Source organism: Helianthus annuus, chromosome 7, assembly GCF_002127325.2.
Source record: "Helianthus annuus cultivar XRQ/B chromosome 7, HanXRQr2.0-SUNRISE, whole genome shotgun sequence".
NCBI lineage: Eukaryota > Viridiplantae > Streptophyta > Magnoliopsida > Asterales > Asteraceae > Helianthus > Helianthus annuus.
In genome coordinates, this window is record NC_035439.2 from 127,416,663 (window position 1) to 127,429,773 (window position 13,111).

The 13,111-nt window shown below is 35.8% G+C and overlaps 1 protein-coding gene across 2 annotated transcripts; it reads left to right on the forward strand.

Annotated features, from left to right (window-relative positions):
- The first annotated feature begins 5,005 nt into the window (after positions 1–5,005).
- LOC110885766 (ADP,ATP carrier protein 1, mitochondrial) lies at positions 5,006–8,239 on the forward strand. Of its 2 annotated transcripts, none has more exons than XM_022133474.2 (4): positions 5,006–5,162; positions 6,681–7,170; positions 7,255–7,626; positions 7,718–8,239. In XM_022133474.2, exons 2-4 carry the CDS (start codon positions 6,700–6,702, stop codon positions 8,012–8,014), a joined length of 1,140 nt encoding a protein of 379 aa, XP_021989166.1. In that variant the 5' UTR covers positions 5,006–5,162; positions 6,681–6,699; the 3' UTR covers positions 8,015–8,239. The 2 variants fall into 2 exon arrangements, with proteins under 2 accessions (XP_021989166.1, XP_021989167.1); XM_022133475.2 differs by having other exon boundaries at positions 5,079–5,214.
- The last annotated feature ends 4,872 nt before the right edge of the window (positions 8,240–13,111 follow it).

Here is a 13,111-nt window from a genome sequence, read left to right on the forward strand (position 1 = left end):
ACATATTATGTAGTAAAAATGCCTAAAGAGGCGATTTGGAGCCAATTCCGGGTTTTGAAAGAAAAGCTGATATTTTTATAATTCCATAAGGCTCAAAATAATATATTTAACATAATAATCAGTAGAAAAAGGTTTGAGGTCAAAAGGATTTATAAAACTCATTTTATAGTCTAAAAGGGCATAACCGGCAATAACCGATTTAAGCTTAGAACTCTAGGTTATGCTCAGCCTAAAAATAAATAAAAATCTTTAAAAAATCCCAAAATATTATTATATATCAGTGGGTATAAAGTTTGATATAAAAATTTGGGTTTAGATAGGCTATATGCTAATTATGCTAATTAATTACTTAAGAAAGCTTCTAATTACGTTAATGAGCATAACTCTTAATCTAGACCTCAAACTGATGTCGTACAAGTTTATAATTCAGTAACTAAGATGTCTACCCTTTTATATTTTCAAAAATCACATTTTATGGTCATTTGGGCATAATGGTCAACATATGGGCATTTAACGGAAACTTACATAATAATTAGACAACTAGTGAATCAAGCCGTATAATCACAGAGGGTTATACTAACATGTAACTAGGTCCAAAAGAAGCTCTAAGGTAATCCTAAACTTGACTAAAACGCGTCAGAACTGAATGTTAAAGCGAAAGTCAAACTATGCGACTTTCGGTTCCAAACCGGGTCTAAACAGAAAATTGTCAAGTTGAACATGTTGGGACATGTTCTTACATTAGTTACCAAGTTATATTAATGATCAAACAGGTTGCAAGTATCCTACATTGCTAATTATGAGTTAATTTGGATTTAAGCATTCTGTTGACTTCTTAAAGTAAGCTTTGACTCGACAATTATCATGGTTAGAGTGGGAATCTGGAAATACCCTTTTAAGGGTTTGTTGCCCACATAATTACCTACTTATAGGTATTTTTATTTCGAGATTTGACTGAGTAATTATTGACTAATCTCGAAGTCAAACCTTAATTACGACGGTTTGACTTTTAGCTAATTAACTAAGCTAAAATGGATTAAGGGAGGTTAAGGACACTTACAAGAGTCCTAAGATTGCTTATGGAACCTAAGAAAATTTGATTACTGTCCAAGAGCTCCAGAGAATGCCTTGAGTGCAATAGAGAATGAGCAAGTCCCTTTCTTCACAACTTAAGTCCTTATATAGTGAACAAATGAGCTCAAGATCAAGACATGCAAGTCTAGGATGGTTACAAGATCATCCCATGTGTCCCTAATAGGCTAAATACTGCCTAGCAAGTCCCTGGTTTCGAAAACCATATAGTTAAGGCGGTGCAACAGGCTGAACAGGCAGCTGTCCATTTTCTGCTGCCAGCGACAGGCTTACGGACCGTAAGCCTAAGCTCTTGCGGTCCGTATGCAGCTCTTACGGACCGTATGCTGAAATGGTTGCGGTCCGTAACCGACCTTTGCTGAAATCGCCCAGATATGCGTCTTACGGACCGTAAGCCATAACCCTTACGGTCCGTAACCGATGGTCCGAGGCCAAAAATTTTGCAAACTTTCAAGCCTCTACCATGCAATCTTACAAGTCCGAATTCTCATGCTATCCTTTTCAGTTGTGGGTCCTTTTTGCTCAGCCATTGCATGCTTGCATGCCCCTTACATGTTTTTGGATCTTGTGGGAAGATGGAATTGACGGAAATAACAAGAACAAGTCTTGGATTCTCACAATTGAAGAATATGCTTAATTAAATTATTTCCAACTCCTTTTACAAGGATTTAATTCAGGATTTTAGCAGTAACACTCCTAATAACCCAATTTCCATATAAAAGATAGGAATTTTATTTATTTAGAAACAACCGGCTAGATGTTAGATGCTTATCATAACGATTTAAGGATCTTGGGATTTATGATTCGGGTCGCTCAGATGTGTTTCAATTAACATGTCGCCCTTGGGTCGTTCAGAGGTATCTTTAATAACATGACACCCTTTTTAAATCCTACCATACATCTTTTATTTGGTCCAGGTTCCTGACACGTTTGTCCCTCATGACACGTGTCTTTATTTTATTGGGCAAGAATTTCCGAGGTGTTACAATAACGAATCAAGTATAACATATTAGCATGCAGGTATTGGATTGTTGTGTAATTGCATAAAGAATGTGTTTGTGTAAGTTTGTATAATGTAGACATGTTGCACTCAAAAGTGTAAACGAAAAAAGGTGTCGAGTATACCCACAAGTTTGCAAAAGCTTTCCGATAATCCGTGAGTGACGAGTTGTTTGAGGGTGGGGAATCGAAGGTAAGGTTATACGGTGTTTATGGAGTAGTTAGATTCAGGATTTAGAATTTGAGTACTAAAGTATGTATGCATAAAAGTATATATAGTCTAAGTACTCGTTTTGACACTAAGTTGCATGTGATTTCATGGGTCTTAGTTTGCCCATTAGAATCAACAACAAGAGATTTAGAATCGTAGATAAAGTAGCCTAGGTTTATGACGAATAATCATAAGCCGATTATCATCATAAATTCGGCCATGTTCATATATATATATATATATATATATATATATATATATAGTCATAATAATAATCCTAAGCTAAGTCCATCATGAGTTTCATAGATTGTCATATAAGTCAAGCATGGAGGATTAACCTCATTGTATGATTCACCACTATACAAATCATCATAAGGATGATTCGGAGGGTCATGAATGACAAGAGATAAACAACTAACTAATACATTATCAAGTAGCCAAGTAAGACCTAATCCGGGTGAACCACCACAACATGGAAAGAGTTAACTAAGTGTTGGAGGCTAGATGGGGTCATATTACTTTGAGACTAGAAAGCTACTTGAGTTAAAGAAATAAAAACACCAAGTGAGGTGTGGAACAAGTTAGGATAGCCCAAGCTTCCAAGGTTCACACTTTCACCAAAGCACAAGTCTTGCCATATGAACTATGGTAGACTTGGATGGTTTCCATCACTTGTAGGTTGTCTTAAACCTTAATAAACAGAAATTTTAGAGGGTATTTGCACCTCTAAACTCGTAGGAATCAAGCTCTAACAAGTTCCATAACCATAGATAGGTTTAGGATGATGTTAGGCATAAGATCCTTGAAGAAAAGTTGAGTTCATGAAAAGTTAATCACAGGTCTTCCAAAACAGAAAGTTTGGACCTCAAAATGGTGTTGTTCCACCTTGGTTTACCATGGTAAACCTGTGGAAATATCCCTAGAGGTGTTTCAAGCCTTGTAGAAGAAGAAATGATGAAGAAACGTTGAAGAAAAGTGAGTTTGAACTCACTTTTGTACTAGAAAGAATTCTACCTTGTTCTTCAATTTCCAAAAGTTTTAAGAGTGTTTTGATGATTTAGAAGTGTTTGGAAAGTGAAAATGAGTGTTAGGGAGGTGGTATTTATAGTGGGAGTGTTAAGTTTAGTGTTAAATGTGTTTTAAAAGAAGTTAGGTGGGAGTTGGATGAGAAAATTGAACCAATTCGTGCATGAATCGGAGTGGGCTACGAATCAAGTTCCTCTGTGCGTCGCGAAGGTTGAGAAGGTAATTGCCGCATGCCGCGGCGCTTGACACCTGGCACACTTTTAGTTGTTTACACATATGGCCCCTATGCTTTTACATATTCACCATTCTAAGCCATTTCTTGTATAAATAACAAAATATCAAGTATGTAACATGTAGAAAAGCTTAGATTTAGTATTGTGAATATAGAATTAAGTATTTGTATGTATAAAATGAATAAAATCACGTATTTACGACCGATTGTTAGTAAAAAAAGTATGTGTTTTCACGTGAGATGCATGTATATCAAACAAGTATGTATCTTGAATATAAAACGAGTATGCATAATCAATGTAAAACATCAAACGAATATACTAACAAACTTAAAATCTTGACTTTGAAGAAAATCAATAGAATTTGAATACAACTTAAGTTTCAACAAACACTAACTACGAACACACGATCACCTGCCTCAACAACTTTCACCAAAGCTCAATCAAGAGTCTGTTACGCAGCAACATCTCCTTTGCTACATGTTGTGTCCTGGCTACATATGCTACTGGAGACAATGTCACAGCTGCTGATCCAACAATCTTCCTATACAACAGATGATACAAAAACTCTTCTTTATTACTGATCTTTATTTCTCATCAACATCTCCCTGATTTGTCCTTTGAATTGTAGTTCAAAGTCCAAGGAGAACATGTCTTCTTCATCATCCCTTTCAAGTTAAAGGTCCAACAAATATTGGAGATCGTACGCATTCAGATTATATGCACTATCCATTTTAACCCCTTCAACACTACTATCCGATCTGATCAAAGCCAATAATTGGGTTTCTGAGCATGACTTCCACTTTACTATTTTTGGATCAGCTGGTTTTCTTGGGAAAAAACTTATTGAAGATGAGTTTGGTGATTGCGGTCTGCTGACTAAATTTGCAACTACTTCTCTGAGTTGAGCAGCAAGTGAGTCAGCAGCAGGGCCAATTTGGTAATGAAACATATATTTTATTGCCTCTTTTATGTGTTCTTCATACATTTGCTCATCTTTCTCATCAGTCTGCTTTTACCTTTTTAATTGTCTTAAGACATTTGCAGATAAAGCAGATGATGAGAGAAGCTTTTTGGGAGTATGGGTCTGTTGAGGTAGAGCAACAGTTGTAAGATAGACTGACTTTTGAGGAACATTTAGATCTTTAGCTCTCAATTCTTCTAAACTTTCGTAGATCTAAACTATGTTAAATTTAGACCATCTAGCAATGGATCTAACTGAACCATAACCAACAGCCACAAACTCTACTCTCATTCTTTTAAACTTCAATGTCTCATCAAAATTTTCCAACAACACCAACTCAATTTCAATCTTATAAGAAAAAAACATTTCACCACCCTAATTTAGCCTTGATAATTTTGTGCCGAAATTAGTTCACAACAATCTAGATGGCCTAAAAGCATACCCTTTCCGTCAAAGTCAATCTACGACCGTCCAATCCTTATCTCTGGAGATCCAAAAAACGCGCATCTATATCCTACACCCGCGACACACAGGAACACTCCTCCACCATACCCCAGTATATAGCACAAGTAGCTTCATTCGGCTGAAAACCCTATCTCTCTCGGCCGCTACATATTCCGCCTCCGCACATACCGCAGAGGTACCTCTCTCGTCTCTCACTTTTCTCTAGGGTTTCAACACCTTATAGATCGGTACGATCTGTTAACTTCTATATGTTATATCAATAATCGTTAGTTATATTCTTAATCATCAAGTTTTGGTGATTGTTATGATGCTAGTTTTGTTTGATTTACTCTAGATCTGATAGATTTAAGTTGAATATTTCATTTCTGTTGTTTTATTGCTAGATCGTTGATGTTTATGAAGTATTATGAACATTTTGTTGTATTTAGTTTGAATCTGACGGTTTGGTTTATTATCATGTTAGATCGTTGATGTTATGATGACTGTTTTAGCATTTTGTTGTAGATATGTTGTGTTTAGTTTGAATCTGATGGTTTTGGTTGATTGTACGATGGATCGTATATCTCTATGAGTTGAATTTTGTTCTGTTACTGTAGATCGATACTTTTGTGATGTGATTTTGGTTTTCGTTGATGTTTATTGATGTTTGTTTAGTTTGATCTGTGAGTTGTGTTTTTGTCTAGGCATAAGTTTAATGGTTTGAAAATGAAAGATGTTGATTGAGTTTTTGTTTATTTTTCACAGTGTTTGTATTGTATCATTTTTTATTAGAATACACGCTTAGATCTGGAACTTATTGTTGTGATTTTAACTTTCGGTAGTGTTTATGTTTGCTATTTGGTGTTGTATCTGTTCTAAATATGTTGTAAATTTTGACTTGGTAGAAACAATAAATCTTTTGTAAGAAAATATTGTATGAATATTATATTATTGTTTTAAAAACTTATGCAGTTTTTTTATTGTTTGATGTTTTGCGTTAGATCTGTATATCTGTGTTATGTTTTGCCACTTGGTTGAAGTTTTGCTAATTAATAACAAAATTTTTCACATGCTAGTAATAATTGTTTACGAGACATCAAATTTTATGTATGTTTCAAATTTATATGATACTTTTTATGTTGTCATTTTCTAAAAAACTGTACGTTATAAAGTTTATGAAAAAAAGTACCACAAATTAATTTGCAGTTTTTTTTTCTAAAAGAGCATTGTTTTACCGGTTGATCATTAGTTTTGTTATTAACTTATTATTAATTGTATGGTGTTTGAGTTTACAATGTAGCCAATTATGTAATAGTTTATTTGAGTTTACAATGTAGCCAATTATGTAATAGTTTAGTAGCTGTATGCTTAAAAGTTCTTTTCACTTGGTTGTTGACTTTATATTTGTTTTTTAAATGTATGATGTGTTAGTTTTCTAGGCTGTCAACTTCTAATGTGTTTTTAAAATGCTTGATGTTTTTGTTTACAATTTTTTTAAGTATACATTAGTTTTTCAAAGTTTTTATCAAATATATTATGATTTACCATTATCAGCTGTTTGTTATCCTTGATGATTTATGATGCAACTGAGGTGTATTTGTGTTTAGAATTGATCAATGCGTTATGTTAGAATGCAAAGAGACTTGACGAATTTGTCAAACCAATCACACACTTGTTAAAACTGACAGTAAATTTTTAATGTTATGTTTTGTAGGACGATTGTTTGAAGCACTATGGCCGATCAGACCCAACATTCAGTCATTACAAGGAGGGTAGCTAGTCAGCTACACCTTTCTCAATATGCCCTTGCTCAGTATGGTGCTGCTGTCAACAGACCAACTCAAAGGCAGTTCACATACGGAAACTACACAAATGCAGGGTTCAGCTCTCCAATGACCCAATCATTGATAGTTGCGAACGCTTCACCTGTGTTTGTTCAAGCACCAGCAGAGAAAGGGCTAACTGGTTTCGCCATTGATTTCCTTATGGGAGGTGTGTCAGCTGCTGTTTCTAAAACTGCTGCTGCTCCTATTGAGCGTGTCAAGCTTTTGATCCAAAACCAAGATGAGATGATCAAGGCTGGTCGTCTTTCTGAGCCATACAAGGGCATTGGTGATTGTTTCAGTAGGACAATCAAGGATGAGGGAGTTATGTCTTTGTGGAGAGGAAACACTGCTAACGTCATCCGTTACTTCCCTACTCAGGTTTGTTACTTGTAATTGAATCATATGGTTAGGTTTGTTAATGTTGTTTGGTTCTGATGTTTTTTTTTCTGTTGTACGCTATAGGCACTCAACTTTGCATTCAAGGATTACTTCAAGAGCTTGTTTAACTTTAAAAAGGACAAGGATCCTTACTGGAAAGTTTTCGGTGGCAACATTGCTTCTGGTGGTTTTGCTGGTGCTTCTTCTTTAGTTTTCGTCTTCTCTTTGGATTATGCCAGAACCCGTTTGGCAAACGATGCTAAGGCAGCGAAGAAGGGTGGTGAGCGACAGTTTAACGGTCTTGTTGACGTTTACAAGAAGACGTATGCATCAGACGGTATTGCTGGGTTATACCGTGGGTTCCCACTTTCAGCTGCTGGTATTTTCATCTACCGTGGTTTGTACTTCGGAATGTACGATTCTCTCAAACCAATTCTTCTCACCGGAAAGTTGCAGGTCAGTTATAGTTTTTTAATATTTTCATTTGTGAATATATTTAAACGAATGTATGAGCTGATCCAATTTTTTTTGTTTATGAATGTTATAGGATAATTTCTTTGCCAGCTTTGCTCTGGGTTGGTTGATTACAAACGCTGCTGGTCTTGCATCGTACCCAATTGATACCGTTCGTAGAAGAATGATGATGACGTCTGGTGAGGCTGTGAAGTACAAGAACACGTTTGATGCTTTCAGTCAAATCGTGAAGAAGGAAGGTGTGAGGTCGCTGTTCAAGGGTGGTGCGGCTAACATCTTGAGAGCCGTGGCTGGTGCTGGTGTGCTTGCTGGTTACGATCAGCTTCAGTTAATTGTTTTCGGAAAGAAATGGTCTGGAGGTAGCGGTTAAGCGTTTGAGGGAGGGACAGTCTTGTCTTTAATTTTGAGATATTTGCCATAATATGGATGATGGTGATAATTTGTTTCTTGAGACTAAATTCGTGTAGTAGGATTAAAATCATCCTGCGGTACTTTCTTTAATTTTGTTTTGTGTGTTGCATTTTGAGGTTTTCACCGTTGCAGGAAAAGACTCGGTAATAAAATACTTGCTCCAATATTTTGGATTTATAGGTCATATAATCGTTTTCTAAAGCCATATTTACTGTTTTAGTTTACATTGCTATGTTAGCGTGTTCTTTGACCCTTTTGGTTATCGTTTTTATTCGTTAGTAATAAAATTTTTACTTTAATAATTTTTCAAACTTTTAAATGATTCTAGTTGCATTTTTAATTAATTTACTCCATAAATTAAGCAAGTGGGTTGAATAAGAATCAAAGTGTATGGTTGATCAAAAGTATTCTCCAAAAGCCATACATTGGTGATGTTTATGTCAGGCATCGGAACCTTTTTCCTACAAATGTCAAAGCACTTTAGAATTTTTTTAACGCCAAACTAATTCTTCAAATGGGTTACTGATAAAATTCACTACATCGGGATACACTCGCCTCCGAACCGAGAAAAACCCTCAGCTAGGGCCGTAGCCCATGAACACTCGCTGAATACATGACGGTTTGGTGAGGTAAAACCCGCTCAGTTCAAGAGTTGAACTATCAAGAGTTGAACTAGCGATCATCTATTCGTCTAGTCTACCATCATCACCAGGTGCCGTAGAAAATAATGGGGAGGGCAGGAATCAAACTTGAGTCCCTTAGAACACAAACACTCTCCCTTACCACTCCACCACCACCTAAGGTGCTGTTTGTTTTTTCAGAGGTAAAACGTCTGCAGTCTGCGGACCACATCTGCAGACATCTGTGGCAGAAGAGGTGGACCAAACCTCTGCAGTCTGCAGGAAGAAGGCTGTTTGTTTTTTAACTTCTACAAACTGCTGAAATAAACTGAAATATAAATAAACTGATTTATTAAACTTATGAATTAACATTATAAAACAATTTATCAAGATGAACATCTATATTCCATATAAACTACTCCACATATATATAGCTATACAATATCCCCAACAATAAAGTACAAAAAAAATCAACTAAATCAATCAATAGTCCCAACCCTTTAAACCTAAACATCCTACTTATCGTTAAATTAATAAAAAAACGATCAATTACACAGACAAACTATACAATATCCTCATTAACTTGACAACAAATTAAACAAACCAACCAATAGACTACAACAAGCTTCACCTAACCACAACAACAGCTAACTAATTAACTAAATAATTAATAATTAATTAATCAACAAACACACCAAAAGTCGGCAAGCAATTATACCTTCTCGAGACGAATGAAGCTTCACGAATCCTCTACCAAAACTCCTTTGATGCTTCTGCTTAAACCAACTCTTAAGAGACTTCGTATGAACACTATTCGAGCTAATATGAATATTATCGTTATTATTTAGCGGTATACGAGTCTTAATCCGGTTCAAATCGGTCGGAATCCCCACCGCATCCGACGACATGGACGATTCGGCGTCGTTTCGAGTCGTCGTTCCAGCCATAGTGAGAGTGTCGGGGTTGGTGGAGGAGGGAGTAGGAGCTGGCGACGGCAACTTGAGTGGTGGAGGAGAAGAGGTGAGAAGCTAGAGTGGTGGAGGAGAGTGGGTGTCGGCTGGAGTGAGGCGGCGGAGGTGGAGGGGCGGCGGAGGTAGAGGTGGAGGTGGTGGCTGACGGTGGGTGGAGGAGAAGGGGTGGAGGAGAAGGGGTGAAGAGGTGATAGGGTTTTGTGAAGAAGAAGAGGTCTGCAGATCCATGAAGACCTTGGTCCATGTCTACACCAAGAAGTGGTCTCGCAGACCTTTTTTAATGAAAGGTCTTTGAGAAAACAAAGAGGTTCTGAAGACCTTTTCAGGAAAAACAAACACCACCTTACTCTCCCTTACCACTCCACCACCACCTCATTCACACACTTTCAGCATCTCATGTAGAAAAAGCGTCATTTGATTAAAACTCACTAGATTATCCAAAGTAATTTTGTTTATATCAATTCAAAACCTTTTAACATTTAACCACTAGTTCTCTTGGGACACCTATCAAAGTATTAAGTATTTAGAAGTGTAGGGGAATGTTCAAATGAGAAGAAACTTTTTGTAAGAAGAAAAAAAAAGAAATTTCAACCAATAAGAATGTTTTATTTTACTTCATCTAATATAAATATTTAATGTTACAATAAGGGTACATTGGTAAATATACATATGTAATTAATTTGTAGTCTTCCTCTTTAATAGCTAACTATATTAATTTTTTTGTAACTTATCTTCAAAATATATATTTTTTTCAAAAAAAAAATCAAATAAAATAATTTAAAGTGTAGGATAAATTACGAGTTGTGTAGGATACATTACGAGTTGTGTAGGATAAATTTAAGGTGTAGGATGAATTTCGAAATATGTAAGATAACTTTTGATGTGTGTAGACAAAAATAAATTAGTGTGGAGGATACTAGTCTTTATGACTAATTAATTAGTAAAAAATGATAATAAATGAGATAAGTGAAAAAACTAGTTAATATTTTACAAAATTACTCTTTGTTCTTTTCTTCTCAATTAAATTTTCTTCTTAAATGAACCTTCCCCTAGAAGTGTATGCAATATTGTATTTACTGTTTAGACAATGCGTAGGTTAGTTTAATAAAAGCATGTGCCGATGGTTTAATGGTAGGGGTGCTAAACGAGTCATGTAAGTGGGTTCAACCTGACCCGAAACTGAAAATTTTACACGAATCCGAACCCGAAAATCGTGTCATACATATGAACCCGAACACGACCCTAAGTTTTGTAGGTTGATCGGAACACGACCCGCTCAACCCAAATTTTTTATTTTTTTTTTCTGAAATTAATTAATGAAAATTAAAGTTCACCTATATATTAAAAAGCTAAGGGATTGAACAGTAACAATAAATAAATATTAAAAATAGTCTTGAATGAAAAGTAGTAAAAATAGAAATGCATGACTAGTATTGGGTACCAGTACCGGTATCAAGTTTACTAAACTGAGTGTATTTTCGGTATTCGTTCGACACTGGTGTTTGAGGGTAAAGGGAATAAACAATAACAATAAATAAATATTAAAAAGAGTCTTGAATGAAAAGTAATAAAAATAGAAATGAATGAATAGTATTGGGTACCGGTATCAAATTTACCAAACTGAGTGTATTTTCGGTATTCGTTCGGCACCGGTATTCATCGGGTTTTACCCTCAAATACCAGTGTCGTACCAGTACCGACCATATCAAGCCGTACTGTACCAAGTATATTCGGTACCGGTACCCATTTTTGGGGATTTCGGTAACGGCATTTTCGGTACCGGTTGGTACCGAGATCATCAAATCCTGTAGCAACGTAGCAATGTAAGTAATTGAACAGTTTAGATTACTTTTCATACACACAGTAAGTAAACTAGTAAACTGTATTTCGTTTAAATGAGGTTTTATATACACAACAACTTATTTTGCTTTATTTTTTGTCTTTTTACGTAATGAATGAATTGTAGCATGTAAAATTAACTTGTATATTTAAATTATTGATGAGAAAATCGTATCAAATCCTATAATCAAACTGGTATCGTATCGGTACCAAATTTACTATACCAAATCATTTTCGATACCAATTTGGTACCCACCTTTTGGCGTTTTCAGAATCGTTACTTTCGGTTCGACACCGGTCTAGCACCATACCTATATTTATTGATTTTTACCTTCAAATACCATACCTTATTGTACCGAGCATTTTCAGTGCCGGTACCTAATTTTGATGATTTTCCGGATCGGTACTTTCGGTGCCGTTACAGGTACCGAGCTCATACATATTTTAATGTGTTAGCACCGTAATAACTGAACTGAAAACAACCGAATTTCCAACGTGTAGGACGTGTTAGTCCTGTTATTATATATTAGGTTATTTAAAATCGTTTTTTTGGTGGGATTGACTATCCTTTTCACGACATTTTTATTTATGTTTTGATATTCGGTATCTGCTTGCCGTTACTGACAAGCGTTTTGTAGTCATTGGGTCCCCGCCGCAACGCGCGGGCGGAAATTTAACTCGTTTACTTAAAAATACAAATGTATATAACACAAATTATATTTAAATTATAAAATATTATGTTAATTTCCCTTTTTATGTTATAATTATTACATAAAATACACACCTCATTTATTTTATGACATAAAGTATAATGTAAAAAAATATAATATAATATAAATGTGTTAAACGAGTCAACCCGCCAGGGTTGGCCCGAACTCGACCCGTTAACCTAAACGGGTTCGCGGGTTCAACCTGAAACTGATCCGAACCCGTTTAGTAAATCTAAACCACAAATTTCGTGTTAGGTTCGTATCGTGTCAAAAATTCACACCCCTATTTGATGGTAACGTATGTTACACAATTTACTATTATCAATCATTGTCGGCGCCAAATTACAACCACCATCCCATAACCGTCGACATCAATATGTGTGTGTGTATATATATGTATCAGTCGGAACCGATACCAAAATATTTATCCAATATCCATTTTCTAGTTTTCGAATTCACCAAGTCCGGACCTCCCTTAAGAGGCCGGACCATAACAAAAGGAATGCACATCTTAAGGTCCGTCCCCTTTACCAAAACAATGGACACACATCCCAAAATGCGTCCCACCGAATGACGTCATCAAAGTCAACTAGTATAAATACGTCCTCCAATTACACTACAACTACGATTTTCTGAACCTTCGTCCTTACTCTCTCTACTTCCTCTCTCTAGCAAATACTTATCCTCATGCCGGAGGGTGCTCGCAGAGTGGCCCTCCCACCTCTGTGACGAGCCTAACCATTTCACTCTTTTGTCCCTTTCATTACCTCGTTCATTCCATTCTCTAGTTCATTTCATTACTCCATACCAAACAAACCAATTGATCATATATGTAAGAAAATTTGTATCCATGTCATTAAACTACAAGTTACTGAATAATAGTCGAAAATGGTTTTCTTAGATAATATGCAAAATT